The 22927-nt window shown below is 42.7% G+C and overlaps 1 protein-coding gene and 1 pseudogene across 2 annotated transcripts in view; one reads left to right on the forward strand and one right to left on the reverse strand.

The window, feature by feature from the left end:
- brwd3 (bromodomain and WD repeat domain containing 3) overlaps positions 1-5949 on the forward strand; it is a 55103-nt gene extending 49154 nt beyond the window's left edge. Inside the window, exons 38-40 of the mRNA XM_083643297.1 lie at positions 1524-1612; positions 1732-1869; positions 2854-5949. Coding sequence (XP_083499423.1) covers positions 1524-1612; positions 1732-1869; positions 2854-3644 — 1018 coding nt within the window. The 3' untranslated portion in view covers positions 3645-5949. The remainder of the gene's footprint in view (positions 1-1523; positions 1613-1731; positions 1870-2853) is intronic.
- A 9620-nt stretch (positions 5950-15569) lies between these two features.
- Positions 15570-21102, reverse strand: LOC310777801 (terminal nucleotidyltransferase 5C pseudogene; annotated as a pseudogene). The gene is made up of 3 exons: positions 21082-21102; positions 17308-17915; positions 15570-16165 (listed from the first exon to the last, which is right to left on the reverse strand). The product of its transcript is annotated as a terminal nucleotidyltransferase 5C pseudogene (transcript).
- Between the last annotated feature and the right edge of the window lie 1825 nt (positions 21103-22927).

A 22927-nucleotide genomic window follows, 5' to 3' on the forward strand; every position in this document is an offset into this window, starting at 1 on the left:
AGAATCAAATCAAGTATGCGATCATGAAGGATTCTTAGGAGATCTTGCTGTCTATATCTGCTTCCCTCAAACTTGCTCTTGATCAGATTACTGTAGATCAGATCTCACTGCCACTTGCAGATGCAGTCTATGATTTTCTGGTCAAAGCCTCTTCCATCCGTTTATGGACAGATATGGTTAAGCAGGTCATTACGCACAGCCTTGCGACGCCAATACATCAAATTATGCTGCTAAAATTGGGTATTAGCAGATAATTCAGTGAGGCAATCAACTAGAACTCACTGAGAACCTTTTATCACATCGCAAAGAGGGAAATTAATTGAGAAAACTTGTTGGACAATGGACATAGGTTATTTACCTTCATAACCCGGAGGGTCGTTGGCACCACAGACGATCTGTCAATAAGCTCTCTCTGTCCTCGCACGAGTGAGTACACTCTATTACGCATGGAGAGAATTACAGCATATTGCATGCCTCGCGCAAACAGCCATTGCGAGACGGGAATCTGATTGGTTTTGATTGACGACGTAATGCCCAGGATTGCCTGGCCACACCTGTGAATAATTCTGGTAGTTAAGACCGCCGGGTGCAGATGATTTTGGCACGGCTCTAATTTGCGTCTGCGACAGGTGCCGTGAACGTTTCCGCATGCCCGCCGAAAATTGCATCCCCAACATATTTCGGGGCTGTTTTAACTTAGAAATCAGGGAGGTCACGTCTACCAGACAATTATATCACTTTTAAACAGTTACATTTCTGTATAAATCATTACAATATGCTCCCGTGAGGTGGGGATGCTGCCGGCGCTCGGGTGCAAAACTCACCATAACACCTGGACACTGGCGCAAGGCAGACTGCTATCTTCCCTGCCTTAAGGCACGCGCAAACAGGTGCGCAAGCGCTAATAGAGGATAGTGCCTGTCGGAAGATAGGGCCCATGGTCTTAAATAGTCTTGAATACAGTGAACTATAGCATTTTAAGTCTTCAGTTAAATTTTAGAATTCTTAAAAATCTTGTCGTTTCTTGGTGAACCGTTTTTTCTTCTGTTGAGAAATTAATTCGTCCATTCGTCATACAGACAGAATTGGAGATCTCCACCTACCAATTGTCTGGGGACTTCTTAATGCAAAAGTCGCTAACAAACCTCCACCCCTTTGTCACGTTACCGGAAATTATGCTCTTCTCTGTTATCCTATGACCTATGTAGTGAAATAAACTGGAGATACAGCAAATTAGTTTTATTAACAAAAGTTGGGAGATTGTCCTTAGTCTCTAGTTGAGCGAAGCAGATAGAGACTGAGAACTGAGTCTATGTTGTGATAGGTCTACAGCTTTTTTTTTTTTTTTTCTCCCTCCCCCCAAATGTGATATTGGTCTTATATTTCATTGTAACTGGAAATTTGTACGGTCTTAAAAAGTGTACAAGTTTCATCAGCTTAAATGTGAGAGACCATGGCACACTGTAATGCATTTAATTCCTCTTAAAAACACACTTCTTTCCTCTTTGTTTTCATATGTCCAGCCCTAAAGGGAAGCACAAGTCAGGGAAGACGTCAAAGCCAAAAAAATCCCAGACCTCATCGAAGAATCCTTCTCACAGGCCATATCAGGGTAAGACTGCAATATTGTGCCTTAGTGTGTTTTATGGGTCTCCGTGGCGCTCAGGGCCTCACTGTAAATTGCCTGGCTGGTAGTGATTGCTGTGCTGCCTGTCGTTGTTGTTTTTGCAGCTCCAGAAAGCAGCAGTGTAGCAGTGGATGAGCCCAGCCAGCCCTCCTCCCCCTCCTCTTCAGAGACGAGCAGTGAGAGCAGGAGCCACGGGCCGAATCGGGTGACGCGCAGCAAAGCTACACCAGTTAAGAAGTCTGGTATGACGAGCCTCACACCTTACTAAAACTAGTCGACTAGCTTTTGAGAGTAGTCTGTGACTACTAAAATACAGTAGTCGTGAATGCCCTAATATAGACCGCGGAACCAGTACTTTTGAATATCAAATATGCATGTAAAAAACAAAGAAAAAAATCTTTGTGCGTAACTGTGGAGATGAACAAATGAGGAGGGGCGCTCTCTTCCTCTGTCTCACAGCCTTCTGTCATGGAGCACTGAGCAGCGTTCACCTGCTGAGCAATGCACATCTTGAGAATACTGAACAGCGGGGCAGACCAGTCCTGAATGAGACTGCTCCCCGAGGTAGTGGAACAGATATGAGGTCGGTTCGGCGGGGCCACCGTCGATCTGTTCACCTCGAAAGAAAACTTGCACTCATTATGTTCTTCTGGCTACAGGACAGGAGCACGCCCCTGCTGGCTCATCAGTGGCCAGACGCTCCTCCCCTGGTGCACAGAGGCACATGTTGGCCCAAGAAAAGCATGGTTCACAGAGATCATACCTCTTCTGAACAGGAGAGCTTGAAATCACTGATGATGTCAGTGTCATCGGTGATGTTAATCCAGCAATTGTCATTAGAATTTACATGAAATTCGACGCTGCACCTTCTTAGGTCCCCAGCAGCGCACCTTGCCTTTCCATCAAAGCCAAGGGCAGCTACTTTAATGAGTAGTTTTAATTTACCGTATTTAAGACTTGGTGACTGCATAAATCCATTTGTGTAATTTCATACTTTTGATGTCTTTATCATTATTCTAAAATATGGGAAATAGTAAAAATAAAGAAAATGACGCGTGTCCACACTTTTACCTGGTAGTGTATATATCATAAAGCAAATACGATTTGGTACTTTATGTCAAATTTATGCCAGATTTCTTAAGTCACATCATGTCCGCAGCACAGTAGAATGTTGAATGTTCTGATGGGTGCAGAAATGAACCATTTGTTTTCTTCTGTTGTGTCAGGCCGTCGTCGTAACTCCCCATTAACCAATGGATCCAGACAGAGCCACCGGCAAGGCGTGCTGCCATTCAACAACGAGGAGCGATCCGGATCAAACAGCTCCTCATCTTCCTCATCATCCTCTTCATCGTCCTCATCTTCATCTTCCTCATCGTCGTCCGACAGCTCTGAATCGGAGATGGAGAAGTACGTGGAAGGGGGAGATCATGACTACAGCAAAGCCCCCTGCTTATCGGGACGCCTCCTAGCCAAGGGTAAGGTCGCCGCCTCAGGGAAAAGGAGGCATAAAGGAGGAGAGGAAACGCTGCAAAGACATAAAAAAGCACGACTGCAGCTGCCGCAAGAAGAGGGTGAGGAAGATGAAGTTGAGGAGGAGGAGGGCGAGGAGGAGGAAGGTGAGGAGGAGGACGGTGAGGAGGAGGAGGGTGAGGAGGAGGAGGGTGAGGAGGATGATGAAGAGGAGCAGCAACAACAACAGGCTGTAGGAGACGAAGAGGAAGAGGAGGAAGAGGAGCCCGAGGAGGAGGAGGAACCAGAGGAGGAGGAGAACGACGAGGACCAGAGGGGCACGACGGCGGGGACGGCAGCCAGCAGTCTGAGAGGCAAAGACAAGTCCGGGCGGGTCAACACGCGCAACCAGGGCCGCAGGACAGTACTGTACGGGGACGACTCAGAGGAGGACGGCCACGGCTCCAAGGAGGACCCCCTCAACCTGGGCAAGTCCCGCTCAGGACGGGTACGCCGCATGACTGAGAAGGCCCGCGTCAGCCACCTCATGGGCTGGAACCACTGACGCATTTCAAACCTCAATGCCCTCAACCTAAAACTGGTGTCTAGACATGAGTAATACTGCAGGGATTTTTGTTTTGTTTTTATATATATATAAAATATATATTATTTTCTTTTTATCTGAGACTGCTTATGACTCGAACTGACAGCTGGTGCTCATGGTGTGTTGCCAAGGAATCTCCTTCCCTGGTCTACAGAGCTACTCTTCAACACGGACCCTCTCCAACTAAACCAACTCACTTCCGCCTTACCGCTCTCCAGACATGGGCCTGCTCCTCTCGTCCTGTGTTTCACATCCAACACTACACTAACCCTCTAACCCCCCTCCCCCTCTCTCTCTTTCTCTCCAGCAACTTTCTTACCCCTGGTCACCAAAGAAAGGTTTGGAGATGCCAAAAAAATGGTGCTCACATTTTATTTCTCAAGGAGTGTGATGGTTCTGTTTTTGTTTGTTTTTCTCAACTACAAAAATCGCTCTACTCATTATGGTAGTAGTCAACTGGTTGGGTCTATACATTATCATGTAAGCTCATTGATGTCAACTTTTTTTGGTATTTGCTCTATTCTCCACAACCACTAGCCTTAGCTGTCAGAGGTAAACCGTGTGCTCAGTGCTCACACCATTCGTGTTTTGTTTTTCTGGACTGGCATCTAGGTGTGGTCATAGACGTGTTGAGACCAGCATAGTTTGGGGGACTACTGTAGCAACACTGAGTAAGCAAGGTGACTTAGGTCATTATATAACAGTTCCACAGTAATATCTCTACTCCCACACCCGTTATGTCAGACAATTTGACTGGCTGAGATGAGGTGGACAGCTTGACCGGCTGAGATGAGTTGCGCCCCCCAGTCCTCACATAGCATAGGAGAAAAATCCAATTGGGCTCGTATGAGGACAACCTAATCATGACCAACAGAGGGCCAGTGAATGTTAAAATGCTCTGCCCCACTTCCATTTGGTTGTGTGTTTTCACAGAAGCAAGGTAACTACATGTAGGACAGTTTGGCCCTTCCATGTGTCATTTAGTTAGAATTGGAACAATGTTGGATTTTTTTTTACATTTTTAATGGCGGGTTGAAAAAGGCAACGCATCATCTATGTGTTTGTATCCCCTGATGGATCAGATCTTGGTTGCACCCATTCCTGGTGGCTTCCATGACACTGCCTCTACCCAACATGTTCAGAAACAAAATGGTCCCTGGCCAACTCTTCCATAGAAATATTTATTTGTCCATTGTATTATACTTTTCAATTGCTTAAACTATTTCTTAAACAATCGTGATGAGGAAAAGGAATTTGCACATTATCTACTCCATCTGGCAGCTGAGTAATAAAGATAGAGAAAGAGAAACAAAATCAACCAGACTTTTTCATGTGTTAGGGTTAGAATGTTTGAACTGTGCCAGCACACTTTTGATTCAGTCTTGGGTTTTGTTGCGTTTCAAGCAAAGGGCCTATTTTGATTGCTACAGGTATCCATGCTTTTCTTGGGCTAATGCAAAAGGCGCGATCATGTTTCATGCGAAAACCCTTTGGTTGAGTGTGTTGTGCCATTTTTTATTTTATTTTTTTCTCTTGCTTCTGTGCATCACTGAAGAAACAGATCTGTTAGGGGTCAGCAATGGACAGATCAGCTGCACCACAGTTGAGGACAGTGTACAGATTACAGAGAGGAATGATATACTAGCATCAGGTAATCTGTGTCGCACTATCACAGTGTCCAAGACTCTTAATCACGGATTCTTGACCAATCAGTCTGTGTTTCTGAAATCTCCCTCTGGAAATCCTTCCTGGCAAGCCGGAGCTATCCGTTGTTGCACCAATGTTTACTTAAAGCTTACACAGTCTTGACTAGTTGGTTGGTAAATGATTACCAGTCGACTGCAAAGGAGGCCCGCAAATGCTCCGTTCAGGACAGGGTGTTTAAGTTCAGGGTGCTTAAGTTCGATCAACTTCCTCATCGCTCAGTTGGAGTTGTCTCCAACACATCAAAGAGGCATCAGTTTTATTTTATTTTATTTTTTGGCTGAGGAGTCTGGTTAGAGTCAGGGTCTCAGATGAACAAAAATCAATGTCTTCTGGTTGCTCTGAGAAGAAGCATTAACTGGTGGTGTGAAATGATTCTGGTTGAGTGTGAGAAGACCGATTCATATTTTGGACACTTTTACTATTTTCATATAGTAGATGGCTCTTAGGCTTACCTCTAGCATCAGACTAGTTGATACAACAATAATACCATTCTAGGTGGAATAAGCTTACGTGAGTGTCTTTTTTACACAATGTTTTGATTGTATGTGTTTTTTAAATAAAGAAGTGGAATTCCTTGGTTGTGTATCTGTCGCTCAAATTTAATTTCAATATATTTTCTGTTGGGGAGGGGGGCGAGCTGCAAAAATATCTACGTGTTTGACTATCAGGAGGTGGAGATTTTTGGTTTGTACATTTCCCCCTTGGTATAGAAGATTCTCAGTACTTCAATATTTATTTTTACAGCATGGTTTCTGTCAGTGTTGAGCAAACACACATGGGCGACCCATAACACCAGTCAATCAAATTTCTTAACGAGTCATCTGTAGCTTTGCCCTCAAAGATGAGTGTTTTGCTACACATCTCTAGCAGGGGGTACTTTGCAAAGATTCAGTGTTTATGAATATTGTAAACATTTATGGTCTTCTGGTGAACTGCTTGTGCATTGGCCGTGAACCATTGGAGCAGAGATGTTTGTTGAGAAGTAAACCAGACTCCAATATTGGCTACCTTCTAATCGGCCTGTAATGCCCTGAAGGCTGAGGTGAGTCAGACATGCAACAAACAAAGCTGAGCTCTGAGGCACCGCGCTCGCTCCACAACACCTACAAACTACAATGATGCTGAAGGTCCTGGGATTGAAAATGGATCAGTGGATAGTCTCACGTGGTCCGCCTCTAAAGGGTGGTGGGGAAAGCAAAGTGCCACATCTGCATCATAAGTAAATGACTGGGACATATGAGCTGAGCTTGTTTCTTCTAGTTGTCAGACCAAAACATCTTGATCATAATATGTGAATCGGAAAAATTATTTTATATATCATTTTATATTATATAATTATACTGTAGTTTATATTTATGATGGATTTAATTAAGAACTATATACCCAAGGCTCTGAATTCTTGTCAGCTGTCTACATAATGTGTTTTTGTACAAAGCATCCAATAAATGTCAGGTCAAACTAAGGCCGTGTGTGCAGTTTGTTGCAGGAAGACCTCACATATAGCAAGATCTCTAACTTCAGAGCACTTCATTATAATAACTCACCTCAGCATTATGGTGTTCTTACATTCAATATTCATGAGCGGGAGGGATGGACACAATGCAACAGATGACTATTTTGGTCTTACTTTAGTCAGTATCCTCACTATGAATTAGCCTGGTAAACCAGCCTGTCACGTGAACTCACATTTCATGGAACCAAATGAAATGTGAGTTCACATGATGGGCTGGTTTACCAGGCTAACTATGAATCAGAGCAGAAGGAAATTCAATTGCATTCACTGATGAGTTTACACATAATTGACCACAAACAAACCTACCACCAGCTCCTCAGGTTAACAATATAGCTTTAAAGGTCACATCTGACTCAGTTTTCAATTATTTTGTTTTCACATTTCTCACCAGCTGGCAGCTAATCACCAGCTCATCTAATTAAAATGAGATAAACCAGTTGATTTGATGCTGGATTGGACAGATTTCAGTAATTGTTAAATGATGGGAACCAATCATGACCAAGTCAAGTTGTGATAACTTTGAATTTAAACATTAAAACAAAATGGCATCTCAACAATGTCTTCATTTAACACATTCACTGCCAGACGTTTTTTTTTTTACTGTAGTTAGCTTCTGCCAGAGGGTTTTTTTGAGGATTCTGGCTCATCTTTCAAGACCCGAGGATTCTTTTCTGCTAAGATTTTGTGAACACACAATATCTCAAAAGAACTAATAGAATGTGTGCTTTCTCTGTCTAAAAGAGTTAGTTTGTAGAGTTAGTAGTTATGTAAGCATTAGCAGTTGAATACAGCATGGTTTCAGCATCAGAAAAATTATTCAGAGATAAACGGCTTTTTGTGAAATTCGATAGAACAGTCACTTTAACCATTCATTTTTGGCATCAGTAAGACGTCAGACATCTAAACAATAGTTTTGAACAGTAATTTCCTCCATAACAGCAGGAAACCCCCCTCTGCTTCCAACTCCTCCCTCCGTGGGCGTTCTTCTTGGCTGCAGCGGCCGTCACAAGCTTGTCACCAGTCTCACTGCTTTGCTGCTGCTGCTGCCTGTCTGCGCGGCCGCTGTTTGAGGAAGTCTGGATGGACTCGCTCGCTTCTTGGAGTTTTGGTTGAGAGCTTTGATGAAGCTTTTGCGATTCTGGTCATATTTATGCTGCGTGTTTCAAAGTGTGTTCCACCTGTAATCTATTATGCAAATTTGCAATCCCGCATCGCATCGCCAGCAATCAGCGCGAAAACGAAAGCGTTTTCCCCCATCCATTTTCATGAGAATGGCTGCTTTTTGCTTGCCTTCCTCTAGTCAGGAGAGCACTGTCGCCACTTAGTGGATCGGTGGAATGGGTTGTAAACGTTCGGTGGCTCCAATAATTATATAAGAGATGTAAAAGGGTTAGATGCACATCCCACGGTCAAAAAAAAAAAATTCATTTTTTTGACGTATTAATACGTCATTGGCAGTCAACCGTTGGATTATTTTTGACGGATTAATACGTCATTGGCAGTGAACGTGTTAACATCTTTGATCAAAGGCCTACTGAAAATTTGAATTCCTATAATATGTGCCACAAGAGGCTGGCTCCTCCTCCCGGTAGCGTGTCTTGCGTCCCTAAACAAGACACCGAACCCCTAACTGCCCCAGATGAGCTGTTGGCGCCCTGCATGGCCGCAGACGCAACGACGCTGGAAGCACGATGCGGTGGGCGCTGCAGCACCCCCTGGTGGCAAGAGATGTAAAAAAAAAAAAATTACAGTGCACCTGAACGCAACATGCAAAATACCCGCTGAATAAGTGTCCAAATGTTCATGTAATTCTGGCCAATACTCCACTTCTGTTATAACATTTCAGTCTGGAAGATATAATCTTTATGACTAAAAGGCTAAATGAATAGCTTAGAAAATGAATAGCCCCGGGGGTCCATGGTACTATTAATCCGGCCCTGGATATATGGGAGGAATAGCAGGTAGGCTATCACTGTCCCTGATTCCTGAGGGTAAATTGAGTAATGCTGCAGAGAAGAGGAGAAGACACTGAATAATGACATCACAACAGTATCATCCTAATGTTAATTTAAAATTAAATATTCCTCTAAATATGGCTAAAAGTCCAAAAAGGGTGGGAGAATGAGGATTCCAACACAGCAGTGGGAGCAAGTGGTGACATGGAGGTGAGTGAGAAAAGGTGACTGAATAATGACACAACAGTTTAATCTTAATGTTAATATTCCTCTAATCTGTCGACAAAGTGGCCAAAAAAAAATAGAAGGTTGCCACCCCCCCCCCCCCCCCCCCCCCCCAATGTTGAATCGGTGGCTACGGCCTTCCCCCTACCTAAAAGTACTTCCAGCGCCACTGCGCAGACGCAGTCGGTGTGTGAGTGTGAATGGGTGAATGTGAGGTATCATTCGTTGTACATACTTGTGATGACTAGCCATAACAGAGAATCTAGTAAAAAAAAACAGTTTTCAACACAACCAGCATCAAATCAACTGGTTTATCTCATTTGAATTAGATGAGCTGGTGATTAGCTGCCAGCTGGTGAGAAATGTAAAAACAAAATAATTGAAAACTGAGTCAGATGTGACCTTTAAAGCTATATTGTCCCCCAAGCGTCGACATGCCCCACCCCCGCCTGTCCGAGACCCCCCCCCCCCCCCCCCCCTTCCGTGGTCCAAGTCCTCAAGCGTCGACCAGCCCGACGCCTGCCCCCACCATCCCGGCCGGTTCCGATAGAAACAAGGTCCCACAGCAGTCTAGCAATGGAACTGGCCCAGCACAGTCTAGTAATGGAACTGGCTACGGCGGACCTGCTGTCTTCCATTCGATTCCCGTCTTGATTTCATACAGACATAATACTTTCCCCCCAACACGATCTGTCTCTAAATCAGACTTAATCTCCATTCCCCTTGTAAAGCAAACGATACAAGTTCCAGACTCTAAAAATATTAAAGCCGCACTCTTAATGTTAGGTCGCTGTCAAATAAATCTCTCCTCATCAGTGATCTGATTACCAGTCATAATCTGGATTTAATGTTCCTCACCGAAACCTGGCTCAATATGAATAACAGAGTGGCTGTTCTGTCCGAATCAGCACCGCCTAATTATAGCTTCATTGACACTCCCAGAGCTGATAAGAGGGGGGGGGGGGAGTAGCGTCATAGCGATTGTCTTTTCTGATATGTTTCAATGTAAGCAGGTAACATTTGGAGACTTCTCATCGTTCGAATACCTTGCTGCTATTCTGAAATGCTCAACTACTGTGTTACTGCTGAATATCTATAGACCACCAAAATACTCAGGCAGCTTTCTCATTGAATTTGCTGATCTACTCTCCTTAATTTTCATGGAACATGACTGTAGCCTATATCTATTGCTGGGGATTTCAATATTCATATTGATAACCCGAATGATAATTTTGCCAAAGAACTGAATATCTTACTTGACACTTTTGATCTGTCTCAACATGTTTCAGGGCCTACTCACAACCGAGGCCATACCCTGGATTTAGTTATTACTAGGGGCTTTAAGTCCTCTTCTGTGTTGACTATTGATGTTGCGTTGTCTGACCATCTTTGCATCTTTTTTTAAATGGAAATCTCCCCTTAGATCATTAATAGGTCACAAACCGTTAAAAGACGAGACATTAATGCAGGCACCAGCGCGCTGTTTATGGAGACATTTTCTTTATCTCCTCCCACATCAGCTTCTGTCAATGACATTCTCGATAACTTCAATTCAACAATTCTGAATGCTATTGATAGTGTGGCGCCTGTTAGGTTAAAAATGCTGTCTGGCAAGATTAAAGCACCCTGGCGAAATTCTGCATCCGTTAGATGCAAAAAGAAAGATTGCAGGAAAGCTGAGCGTAATTGGCAGAAAACTAATCTTCACATTCACTATGAAACAAAGAAAGCCTTCACTCCTACAACCTCGAACTGAAAAGGTCGAGAGAATCGTTCTTTTCCGATATAATTAACAAAAATGTGAACAATGCACGCACTCTATTTGCCACAGTTGATAGACTGACTAACCCGCCTCTCTGTGTACCACCTGAGTTCCTCTCTACTGTCAAATCTAATGAGTTTGCTGCCTTTTTTACGGACACAATTATTAATATCAGGCAGGCTATTAGTGGCTCCACACCAAGAAATGCTGTGACATAATCCTACCCGCAGATCCCTAGTTCGATAAATTTGTCCCAGTTCAGCGTTATCGACCACGACATCTTAGAGGAAAGTGTGCAAGGCCTTAAATCATCTTCGTGCTGTCTCGATACCCTTCCAACAAGCTTTTTTAAAAGCGTTTATAACTGTCTGTCATCGGACCTATTGCAAATAGTTAATGGCTCCCTTTTGACCGGCACTTTTCCTGAGTCCCTGAAAACTGCAGTTATTAAACCCCTACTAAAAAAGCGTAGCCTTGATGCATCGATAATCAGCAAATACAGACCAATATCTAATCTCCCCTTTATAGCCAAAATAATTGAAAAGGTTGTTTACCTACAACTCCATAGATTCCTAACCTCAAATGATGTCCTAGATAAACTCCAATCAGGCTTTCGTCCCCATCACAGCACAGAAACCGTGCTTACTAAAGTCATAAATGACATCAGAATGAACACATACTCAGGCAAAAATTTGATTCTAGTGCTACTGGATCTTAGCACTGCATTTGCCACTGTTGACCACTCAATTTTATTGGACAGACTGGAAAACTGGGTTGGGCTATCGGGTACGGTCCTCCAGTGGTTCAAGTCCTATCTTCAAGACAGGAAGTATTTCATCTCCATTGGCAATTACACATCTGACCTAACTAGGATGACTTGTGGGGTGCCTCAAGGATCCATTATGGGGCCCGTTCTCTTCAACCTTTATATGCTCCCTCTAGGCCTAATTATGCAAAAAAACAAAGTAGCCTATCATAACTACGCAGACGACACTCAGTTGTATATAACTCTTTCCTCAGCTGACTATGCCCCCATAGAATCATTGTGCCAGTGCATTGATCAAATAAATAACTGGATGTGCCAGAATTTCCTACAGCTAAACAAAGACAAAACAGAGGTGATCGTCTTTGGCCCCAAAGAACAAAGGCTTAAAATCACTGCACGCCTTGAGTCTCGATCCCTGAAGCCTAAGGATCAAGTCAAAAATCTTGGCGTTATTATTGATTCCGATCTCAACTTTAACTCCCACATTAAGTCAATCAGAAAATCAGCTTTTTATCATCTTAAAAATATAGCAAGATTTAGGGGATACATGTCCAGACAGGATCTAGAAAAACTAATTCACGCCTTCATCTATAGTAGGTTAGACTACTGCAATAGCCTTTTCTCTGGTCTCTCCAAAAAAGAACTTAGGCAACTTCAACTCATTCAGAATGCTGCTGCTAGAGTTCTAACGAAGACTAAGAAAGCTGATCATATCACTCCAGTTCTTAAGTCCTTACACTGGTTGCCAGTGTGTCATAGAATAGATTTTAAAATGCTGTTATTAGTCTATAAATCACTTAATGGCCTAGGCCCAAAATACATAGCTGAATTGCTCCCACGAACCGTCTAGAACTCTTAGGTCAACAGGGTCCAGCTTTTTAACTGTCCCTAGGATCAAATCAAATCATGGGAAGGCTGCATTTACCCACTATGCTTCTGCTAGCTGGAACAAATTGCCTGAAGACCTCAGATCTGCCCCAACCTTACTTACTTTTAAAAATAGACTAAAGACTTTTATGTTTACCGTCGCTTTTAACTGCTGACAGCTACTATGCAAACCCAATGAGTCCTCTATAAGTTTTTAGCCCTTTTTGCAACTGCTGCGCCTGTTGCTTAATGCACTTTTTATACTCTTTTTTAAAGTTTTGTTGTGATGCTTTTAAATGTCCATTTTATTCTCTTCTTTTCTTTTCCTGTCAACCATTTTATTTGAAGCACTTTGAATTGCCTCTGTGTATGAAATGTGCTATGCAAATAAACTTGACTTGACTTGACTTGACAATACCAATGATTTGATTATGCCCCGGCCGTCTTGCATTTTATTAAAAATGGCATACACAATTTTACAGATCAATTTCACCTTTTGCAGATCAATCTCATGCTAGATAGTTAAGTATATATATATATATATATATATATATATGTGTGTGTGTGTGTGTGTGTGTGTGTGTGTGTGTGTGTGTGTGTGTGTGTGTGTGTGTGTATATATATATATATATATATATATATATATATATATATATATATATATATTCCGCGGGCAACGCTGCAGACAGAGTAGGAAGGCTGATCCGTGAGCGGCTGCTTCTGGGACGAGGGTCGGGGTCTTAATCGGCCTCGGCTGGGTCTACTGGGCGAGGGTGTATGATGTTCGATAGACCCGAAACACCTTACGACCCCAGTTAACATCACTGATGACGCGTCCCAGCGCATGCTGAAGCATTGTATTTTGAACCGTATGAGTATGGCTCCCATGGCCAGTGACACTTAGGAATAGTCTAGGTGACAACCAAGTATAGATTGGTGACAAGCTGGAGAGACAGTTGACGGCCGGAGAGACGGCACCCGGTACGGGATGGGTTAGCACCCCAGCCTGGCTCTCTCGTGAGGGAGAAATCCACAAACGCTACGGATTAGCCTCCTGAAAAGCTGTATAAAGATCGGCGCGGCCTGGGGTCTTTCAGGCTAGAGCGAGGTGCTCGCCGCAGGCGAATGACGTGCAGCGCACAGGCCTCCTTGAGGCATCCTCTCTGTCCATGGTACGCCATGATGGTACGGCATAGTAGGATTGCCTTTTGGAGGGTCTGGTGAGACGAAGGAGGAGCGCGGCCGGGAGAAACCCACAGAGCCTTAGCCCTCCATGCACCGAAGGGTCTTTCAATGCTGCGGTGTAGCACTAGCTCTATTGCAGCGGATTGGGCATGATCAACCCTTCCGCGGGCAACGCTGCAGACAGAGTAGGAAGGCTGATCCGTGACGCGGATGCGCGTCCCAGCGCATGCTGAAGCATTGTATTTTGAACCGTATAGTATATATATATATATTCATCCCAAGCTCCTGTAGACTGTGGCACTTCACAGATTTAGCTTTTATTATGACAGAAAATAAATGCAGGGAAATTCAAATTCATCATCATCTGGGTTAAAAGGAAGACTCCAGACAAGGGGCAGATGTGTTATGTTTATTATCACAATAACAAAACAAACTGGGCATAACAGGAATATTTAAATTTCTCTACTGAAACAGTTCCTTAATGACACACAATACTAAGAGTCTCAAGATAGATACAATCTTTACTAATTTAAAGCTACATCAGGCACTAACTACACAGTATTTTAGATGTCTTCAATATTTAACCAGGGAACCACAAACATGTCAGAAACATCCTCACTAATCAACAATAGACTATGTGCAATAACATTGTGCTTCAGTCTCAGATTTAGCATGATCAGCCCACATATCATAACCCGTGCTGTTTTTTAAATATACGTATATATATTGAGTACATAGCATACACTATGAACAAACACACATGGACAAAGCATCAACATTTTAACTACTTGACATGTGCAGAAAGAGTTTTTGCACACAGGCAGGCATAACCTCCACAGAGCTGATATTTACTTTAACAAACTGTCACCACTAATACATAGAGGAAAAAGCCATTTAACCCAGTGAAGATGTAAATGGGCACACATGGAAAATCCATTCTAAAACATGTTAAGTTTTTGTTTTTTGTTTATCTTGAGCTATTTAGTTTACATTTGTGAACATAAATCACTTCAAAAAAATCCTGGAGATACTCCTTTAACAAGAACAGGAGACTTAATTTGACAATAAGCATAGTGAGTTCATGGGGATATGGGAACAATTTCTGGTTCATAAGGGACTACTGCACCAAAAAGTGTAAAAGCCCAACAAAACATTCTCTAAGTCGATCAAATCAGTCATTAATTGTCAATAGAGCAGCTCTGGGTTTTGTCTGTTCATGGACTTGAGTCTTGGATCTCTTGTTTGTAACTTTGGAAACTAGTAGTTTACATTAACAATAACAGAACTTACGAGATCACGGAAATACCAGTGAATTGAGCTAATATGTGACCTCAGTAAACGGTGCTCTATTTCTAATCTATACAATAAATACACTACAGGTATAGCCACGTGCTGAAATTTACTCCATAGAGAATGACGATTCACATACAGCTATACAGGGTTACAACCCCTCACACACCTAAGGCTAACAGACTAAATCAATACTTTTGATGCCAGTAGGTTTTTCATAGATAGTGCTTTTGTACATTAGATAAGTGTATCTTCTCTCCATAGTGAATTGTCGCATCACAATCTGCTCCTCAACACGACAGAGGAACCAGCACAGACCATCCAAACCCCGCCAAAGCTAAGCTGAATCTGCCATGGACAAAGTCCCTCTAGTCTACCTAAATCAAATTCCCTCTGAGGCAAGCTGAAAGTGGACAGTCAGTTATTCTTTCCCATTCAAAAGTCTTCATCTTGAAACGCTGACTCGCTGGCCTCTAGCAAAAGCCCCTCCGGTCTGCTCGGACCTCGGTCCTTCATGTGTCACAGGCAGCTCGCCCATTTGTTTCCAACCTCCAAAGTGCCTCTGGTTACAGAGCACTGTACTGAAAGCAACCTCTCCCCTACGGGCATGCCACAGCTACACTAGGCCAGTCTGCATGTGCACGTGCAGAGGGTAGGGGTGGTAGACGAGCGGTGGCGGCGGCGGCTGGGCCTGGGCGATGAAGTAGCTGCTGCTGAAGATAGCATCCGTCATGTAGGGCGCCGGCTGGTAGAAGCAGGTGACGTTGGCCGTGTTGGGGATGGCATTCTGCTCGCCCAGCACCCTCAGAGCCAGGACGGTGATCATATTGAGCGTCTGCCTCCGCTCGTGTCCCATCAGGCACACTGTGCTCTCGTCGATCACGCGCCGCAGGGTCATCAGGTAGTCGTACTTGCTCGTCTCCTCGTTGCCGACGAAGTGGCACTGCAGGTAGGCCTCGATCTTGCGCTGCTGCTCGCTCACGTCGGGGAAGTCGATGAAGAAGCGGGAGCACATGTAGCGCTCCAGGGACTTGATCTCCGTCTCGCTGGCCGGCCGGAAGTTCCTCACAAGCAGGTCGCTGTACTTCAGCAGGCCGCCCCCTCGGATCTCCTCGGGGTTGCGGGTGGCAATGAGGTGGAGGCGGAGGTGGTCCATCGCCTGCTCGAAGTCCCCGTACATGCACTCCGCTTCCACAGTGATGGTGGGCTTACCTCCCACCCCGGACCACGCACCTGACCCTGCGATGTTTGGGACGATGTCCGCTGGCCCTGCCACTTTCTGGTCAGCGAGTGTAGGCTGCGTGGCTAAGTTTGCTGCATACGAGTAATTTTGAGTCTTTGAGTCAGGAGGCTTTTTTGAGTGTTTTGGCTTGACGGTTTTCTCTACCCTCTGAGCTGAGCTGTTTCCAGCTTGAAGCGCGGCGGTTGGATCTGTATGAGTTTCTGTACCCTTGGAGGCTTTGGGCACCGAGCCTGGGAGATTTGAGCGATGGACTTGAGCGCTGTCCAATAAAGGATGCTTTGGCTGAATTGTTTTGGGGATCTCTACGGGTGGAAACAGCTGCGTTGTAAGATCTGACAAATCTGTCAATAAAGTCCATTTCTCAGGAGGTGGCGGCTTACTGATCATCTTCCGTGACATTTTTCTTTGTAATTTAGGTGAAGGGCAATAGTCTGGTATTATGTCCTGTGACGTGCTACAGGTTTTCTTAGCTGGAGGGGGAAAGGAGAATTCGAGACGTGAATCCTGTACGCTCAAAGTATTTTCAGTCCTGTGGGTTACCGAGTCCACTTTGAACCGAGTCATTTCTTCACACTGGACTGTTTCTTGTGCGGTTGACTTCTCTGTCTGCTCTATGGATGGTGGTTTGGAAGCTTGTGGCTCAGATAACTCTTCTTCATTACTCTGTAGCTTTAAACATACATTTGTCACCAGAGGATCATGGACTTCTGCAAATAAAGTTTTGGGGGATGAAACTGAAGGATAATCTGTTAATAATTGTTCTTTTTCATCCACATTTTCTCCACATAGCTCACACATGATGTCCTCCTCTGAGTGAACGTCTTCTATGCCGTCCGTGTCCTCTTCATCCTGCAGAGACGGCAAATGCAAGCCGTCACTCCCAATTTCTAACACTTGTTGTGGCTCAGGCGTTCCATTTCCTTGCTCAGCCGCTGGATGTGAAAGATCTTTCTTGGGCACGGTAACGTCTTCTTCCTGGCATGGACTTTCAGCGCTGCTTGCTGTTGCTGAGGTTTTTTCCTCTCCAATATCCCGAGGAGTAGTAGATTGCCGCTGTTCTTTTTTCTCCTCCGCATTGCCAAGGTTTAAATTCTCGCTGTTCAATGTCAACTTTCCTCCTTGTTTCCTCTCTGCCTCCCAGTAGGACTCCAGCATGCGGTCCAGAATTATCTGGAAGGAGTCGACGCTGAACTCAAACTGTCTGCGGAGGGAGCTGACAAATCGGAGCGCCACCGTTTTCGCTTTGTTGTTAGACAGTGAGATAAGGCTCCATCTGTCGTGCTCATTGAACACCTTCACCATCTTTTGGACGTAGGCCTCCTTCATAGTCAAGCAGGTGATTTTCCGTCTGTTCACTCCGCAGGGGAGCAGGTCTCGCAGGCTGCCCAGCACTACCTCCTTAATCACCTGGAAGTCCTCCTGCCTCGGCAGCTCCACCCCGAAAATGATGTCCAAGTCTCTGTAGCCCAGGCTGTTATCCCTCAGCATCACGTGGCTAGCAGTGGAGCCGTTAAGGCGGATGTCCTTAACGCGGATGTCTCTTTCAACTAGTCGATCCTTCACCACACGAATTATGTCTTTCGCTCTCACCTCCAGCGTGGGGAAGTTTCCTCTCCCATGGATGGGGATCACCTCAGTCAAGACCTTGTCCAGAGCTTGGATTTGTTCCAGGGTCAAGTTGTGGAACCTTTTTTTCGCTTGCAGCTCCAGCATCTTCACCTGTCAAAACAAAACAAAGTCTTGAATCCATATCACATTATGGCAAACTTCTGAAGCTAACTGAGATACGCAGTTAAAGGGGACAATTTAACAATGACAATTTGAGGCCATTTTTTTACAAGATTCTGTACATCCAATAATCCACCTCTAGGTGGCAACATCATCACAGTATAAACTAAATAGGCTAATCCCAATGGCATAACTACCAAAGTGCATAATTAAAACATAAATATGAACTACCTATCTATCACCTTTAGGTAGTAAACAGTTCTTTAAAAGTATGTCTACCAACTGAGTTCCAACCAAAGAAGAAGAGATGGGAGTTGAGATTCTTAAAAAGGCTGGATCTTCTCACTATTCATCTATCTGGTAACACTTTACAATAACGTACACAAATAATGTAGTAGTTACTAGTAAACTAATCATGAGTAGTTAATGAATAATTAATCATTAGTCAATCACTAGTTAATCATAGTTAATGAGTAGGTAGTCATTAGTTAATGATTAGTATCTAAGTTCCTGAGTAGAGTAGTTAATCATTACTTAATTATTACTAAATGTCAGCTCGTGAATATAGTAGTTAATCATTAGTTACTGATTAGTCGGTCAGTTCCATGAGTAGAGTAGTTAATCGTTCGTTAATGATGAATAAATGTCAGTTTGTGACTATATTAGTTAATCATTTGTTAATCATTAGTCAAGGTCACATTGTGAGTATAGTACTTAATCATTAGTTCATGATAGTTGTTAGTTCCTTAGTAGAGTAGCCTAATTACTCATTAGTTAATGGTTAGTCAATGGTCAGTTTGTGAGTATATAGTTAATTGTTAGTTACTCATTACTTAATTATTACCTGTCCATTAGTTAATCTTTTTGTGTACCCTATTGTAAAGCGGTGCATCATACTCAGTAGTTTATGAGTACTGAATCATTACTTAATTATAAAGTGAAACATATACGTAATAAATTCAAGACTTGTTCCAGGTGAGATTTGAACCCTCAGCCCCAAAGGGTGTAAGTCTGGTTCTCTACCAACTGAGCTAACCAGCCTGTTAACACAGCTTAGTCGGTAGAGCCATACTATGGATCTGTAGAGCTGGAGACCAAGTATTATAGTTTTGAAGGTATATTCCACCCAAATACTACTTTCTGTCCAAGTACTCATAGTTTTGAAGGTATATTATGTGCTTTAAAACACAAGTACTTAGACAGAAGTAGTATTTGGCTGAAACATACCTAAGTACTTGGACATGAAGTAGTATTTGGATGGAATATACCTTTAAAACTATAAGTATTTGAAGAGAAGGTAGTATTTGGGTGGAATATATCTTCAAAACTATAAGTACTTGAACAGAAAGTAGTATGTGGATAGAACATAATACTTAGTCTCCGGCTGTACAGATCCATAGTATGGCTCTACCAACTAACAGGTTGGTTAGCTCAGATAGTAGAGATCTTGGGGCTGAGGGTTCAAATCTCACCTGGACTGAGTGTTGAAGTGTTCATTTGATAAGGATATGATCTTTCACGTTATATTAGGGTACACAAAAAGAGTAACAAATGGACAGGTAATAATTAAGTAATGATTCAGTACTCATAAACTACTGAGTATGATGCACCACTTTACAATAGGGTACACAAAAAGAGTAACTAATGGTCAGGTAATAAGTAAGTAATGATTCAGTATTCATTAACTACTCAGTATAAAAGTAACTAATGATCAGGTAATAATTAAGTAATGATTCCATACCCATTAACGACTCAGTTTGATGCATCACTTTACAATAGGGTACACAAAAAGAATAATTAATGGTCAAGTGATAAGTAAGTAATGATTCGGTACTCATCCAGTAACAACTCTGGAGCAGAACTTAAGGGGGGAACGATAAAGGTAAGTGGTGTTAAGTAGCCTAATAATGAATGAGTCACTCTTTGGAGTGAAAAGCTTTGATATATCTACAAAATAATCATTAACTAATCATTAACTAATGATTAACTACTCTACTATATTCACAAACTCACATTTACTAATCATTAACCATCTATTCAGGAATTTACAGACTAATCAGTAACTAATGATTAATATATTCACGAACTGACATTTATTAATCATTAATGAACGATTAACTACTCTACTCATGGAACTGACCGACTAATCAGTAACTAGCGTTAATGATTAACTACTATATTCACGAGCTGAATCATTAAGTAATGATAAACTACTCTACTCAGGAACTTAGATACTAATCATTAACTATGATTAACTAGTGATTGACTAATGACAAATGATTAATTAGCTACTCATTAACTAACTATTAGTTATCGATTAGTTTACTAGTAACTACTACATCAATAGTCTTTCATTTGTTTAGATTTTCTTTTAAAATAAGGTGAGACTCTATAAGCCCCTCTGGGTTTCTTTCCCTAACTGCACAATTTTCTTTGTATTAAGATACTACTATCTGTTGTTATTCATTTTCTTTGTGCAAATAAACAATAAACAACAATAAACATTATTTGTGTACGTTATTGTAAAGTGTTACCATTTATCTTCCTAACTGCTCTTCACCTGGGAGGAAATCTACGGCTTAACACAGGCTGTCACAAATATGGTCTGACACCCAGGCTACTGACTCAAGTTCATAGTAGTCATCATGTTGTTTGTTGTTATGTTACATGTCATGCTGTTTGAAGAATGAACATTTATACACGTGCAAACCCGATATCCCTATGAAAATGTTGATTTTTCAGCTACATGATACTTGTTCAAGCTATGATAAAGTTACTAAGTTGGCAGAAATATGACACCTGTCTTACAATCCATCCTGAATAGCCTCTACTTAGTGCCAATACAGGTGTCTGAAAGTGTGCAGGTCTCTTGACAGCTACAGATAGAAACGGACAAGTCAATGACCAAAAACAAACTCAAACTGGGTCAGCTAGCACCAATGTTGCTGTTCCTTTTTGCTTCTGACATCAAATGTAGTGTTGGTGTCGGTCACCGCATTATATATTATAATTATATAAATATGTTTATATGCCTCGCTTACTTCAGACCAAGCTCCTACTCCAGAGAAAGAGAGATACTGTCTGTATAGATGCAATAAGCCCAGCCTGCCCCACACAGTGCCAGCAGCACCCAGATCTATACATACAGGGTGTGTACCTGCACCTGACAGCTTGTCATCCTGATGGTATGAGTCACTTGTCAAATGAATGGATGCTGCATAACTGCACAGCATGATCATACACAAATAGCAGCATTCAACAGCGTCATCAATGAACATTTAGCTGGTGAGACTGACTTCTGGATAGTCGTGCACCACTTCACAACAAAATTATTTGATGTCAAACTTCCATAATAGGCTGCATCCCCAAAGAACATGATGATTTAAAAAAATGCAACCGTTAAGGGACACAGTGTTATGATGAGGAGAGAAACTCTTAGCTACATGTTATTTGTATGTCAACAAAAACATCTGCAGAGTACAGCTCTACACACTGCAGCCAAGTTGGTGATGTTGTTGCCAGATTTAGTGACTTTTTTGTTTGACTCTGTGGATATAATGTAGGATAATAAAAAGTACAAGTAAGGCTTATATAATTGCAAATAATGTTTACACTATATTTTATGTTATTGGGGAAAAGCCTTATGTTGATTTTAATTTGTGTTGTTTTTAAGCTTGGTCTGGCCATGATGTCCACTCCAGACTATCACCACTTGAGTGCAGTAGGGCAGGCTAAGCATTCAATTCCTCATGTCATGTCGCCTACTACATAGGCTATGTAGTAGGCCTACTACATAGGCTATGTAGTAGGCCTACTACATAGCCTATGTAGTAGGCCTGTGTAAGCATTGGATTTGTCAGCCAGCTGCTGTGGAAACAAGTTTGTGGCCCCGGTCGGCCCAGCCTGCCCCTGGCCCACAGCAGCCTCTAGTGAATCTCATGGGTTACATCAGCTGGGTCCTGCAGCAGGACCGCTCTGCTGCCACTTGGCTTGTTTATAGATAAGACTATAGTATGACTCATACAGTCACTGAATGAAGCATCACCCGTTGAGTCACCTGGATTTTTCCCCTCTGTGCGCAAAAACGACACAAATGCATCACTTCAGGTAGTCTTGGTCGTGAAATTCAGAAAATGTTTATGCAGCAGACAATGAATTTGGTAAAAACATTCACCTAGCCTACATGTCCTCATTCCTACCCTATTTATTTAGCTCAGTGATTCCTACATGTAGGCTAGTCGTGATCTGATGGGCATGTTAAAACAGCTCTGACCACAAGATACTTTTGATCTTATAGCCTACATTACATTGCAGCCAGCCACTGTTTAGTCAATCCATAACTATGACCACCATTAATAGTTGGAATATGTGTTTTTGATTAATTTCACCCGTTTTGGAAGACGCAGCATAAGTTTACACTCTGTTTTAATAAATGAATTGAATATGCTATTTTCGGTTGAGATTATTTTACAGAAAAATAAAAATAAACTGTAACCATTAATGTCCCAGAATAAGCCATTACACAGCAGCCGCGCAGTTTTGATAACTCACCTTACCTGGTTTGGGACCAAATTACAATGGAAAGTAAGTAGCAAGAACAAAACAGTGAGATATCCAACAGGTTTATCTCCGTTAGGGAGGTTGGCTCCAACACAATGATGCTTAAGTTCCTCTCAGCACATGAGCATTGTTTCCATGGCAATCAGGCGTCACGAATTTACGGTAAATCACGACGCTCGATCTAGCTCCAACTATTGTGACCAACTTTGAAACCAACGAGGCTGCGCAGAACCATCTACATGTAGCCTATCTCAATCGTTTCCAAAAGTTTGACTTTTATTGGCAGAGCACACCGAAATATCAGACTGATAACTGTCTGGATTACATCACCAGGGTATTCCGCTGCACTGCCGAGCTGTTGCGGGGTGAATATCATATCAGACGGAGTGAGTCATCCTCTTTCTCTCTCTCTCTCTGCCGTGATCCACAATCATCAATCAAGC

Source organism: Poromitra crassiceps, assembly GCF_964638095.1.
Source record: "Poromitra crassiceps genome assembly, chromosome: 1".
NCBI lineage: Eukaryota > Metazoa > Chordata > Actinopteri > Beryciformes > Melamphaidae > Poromitra > Poromitra crassiceps.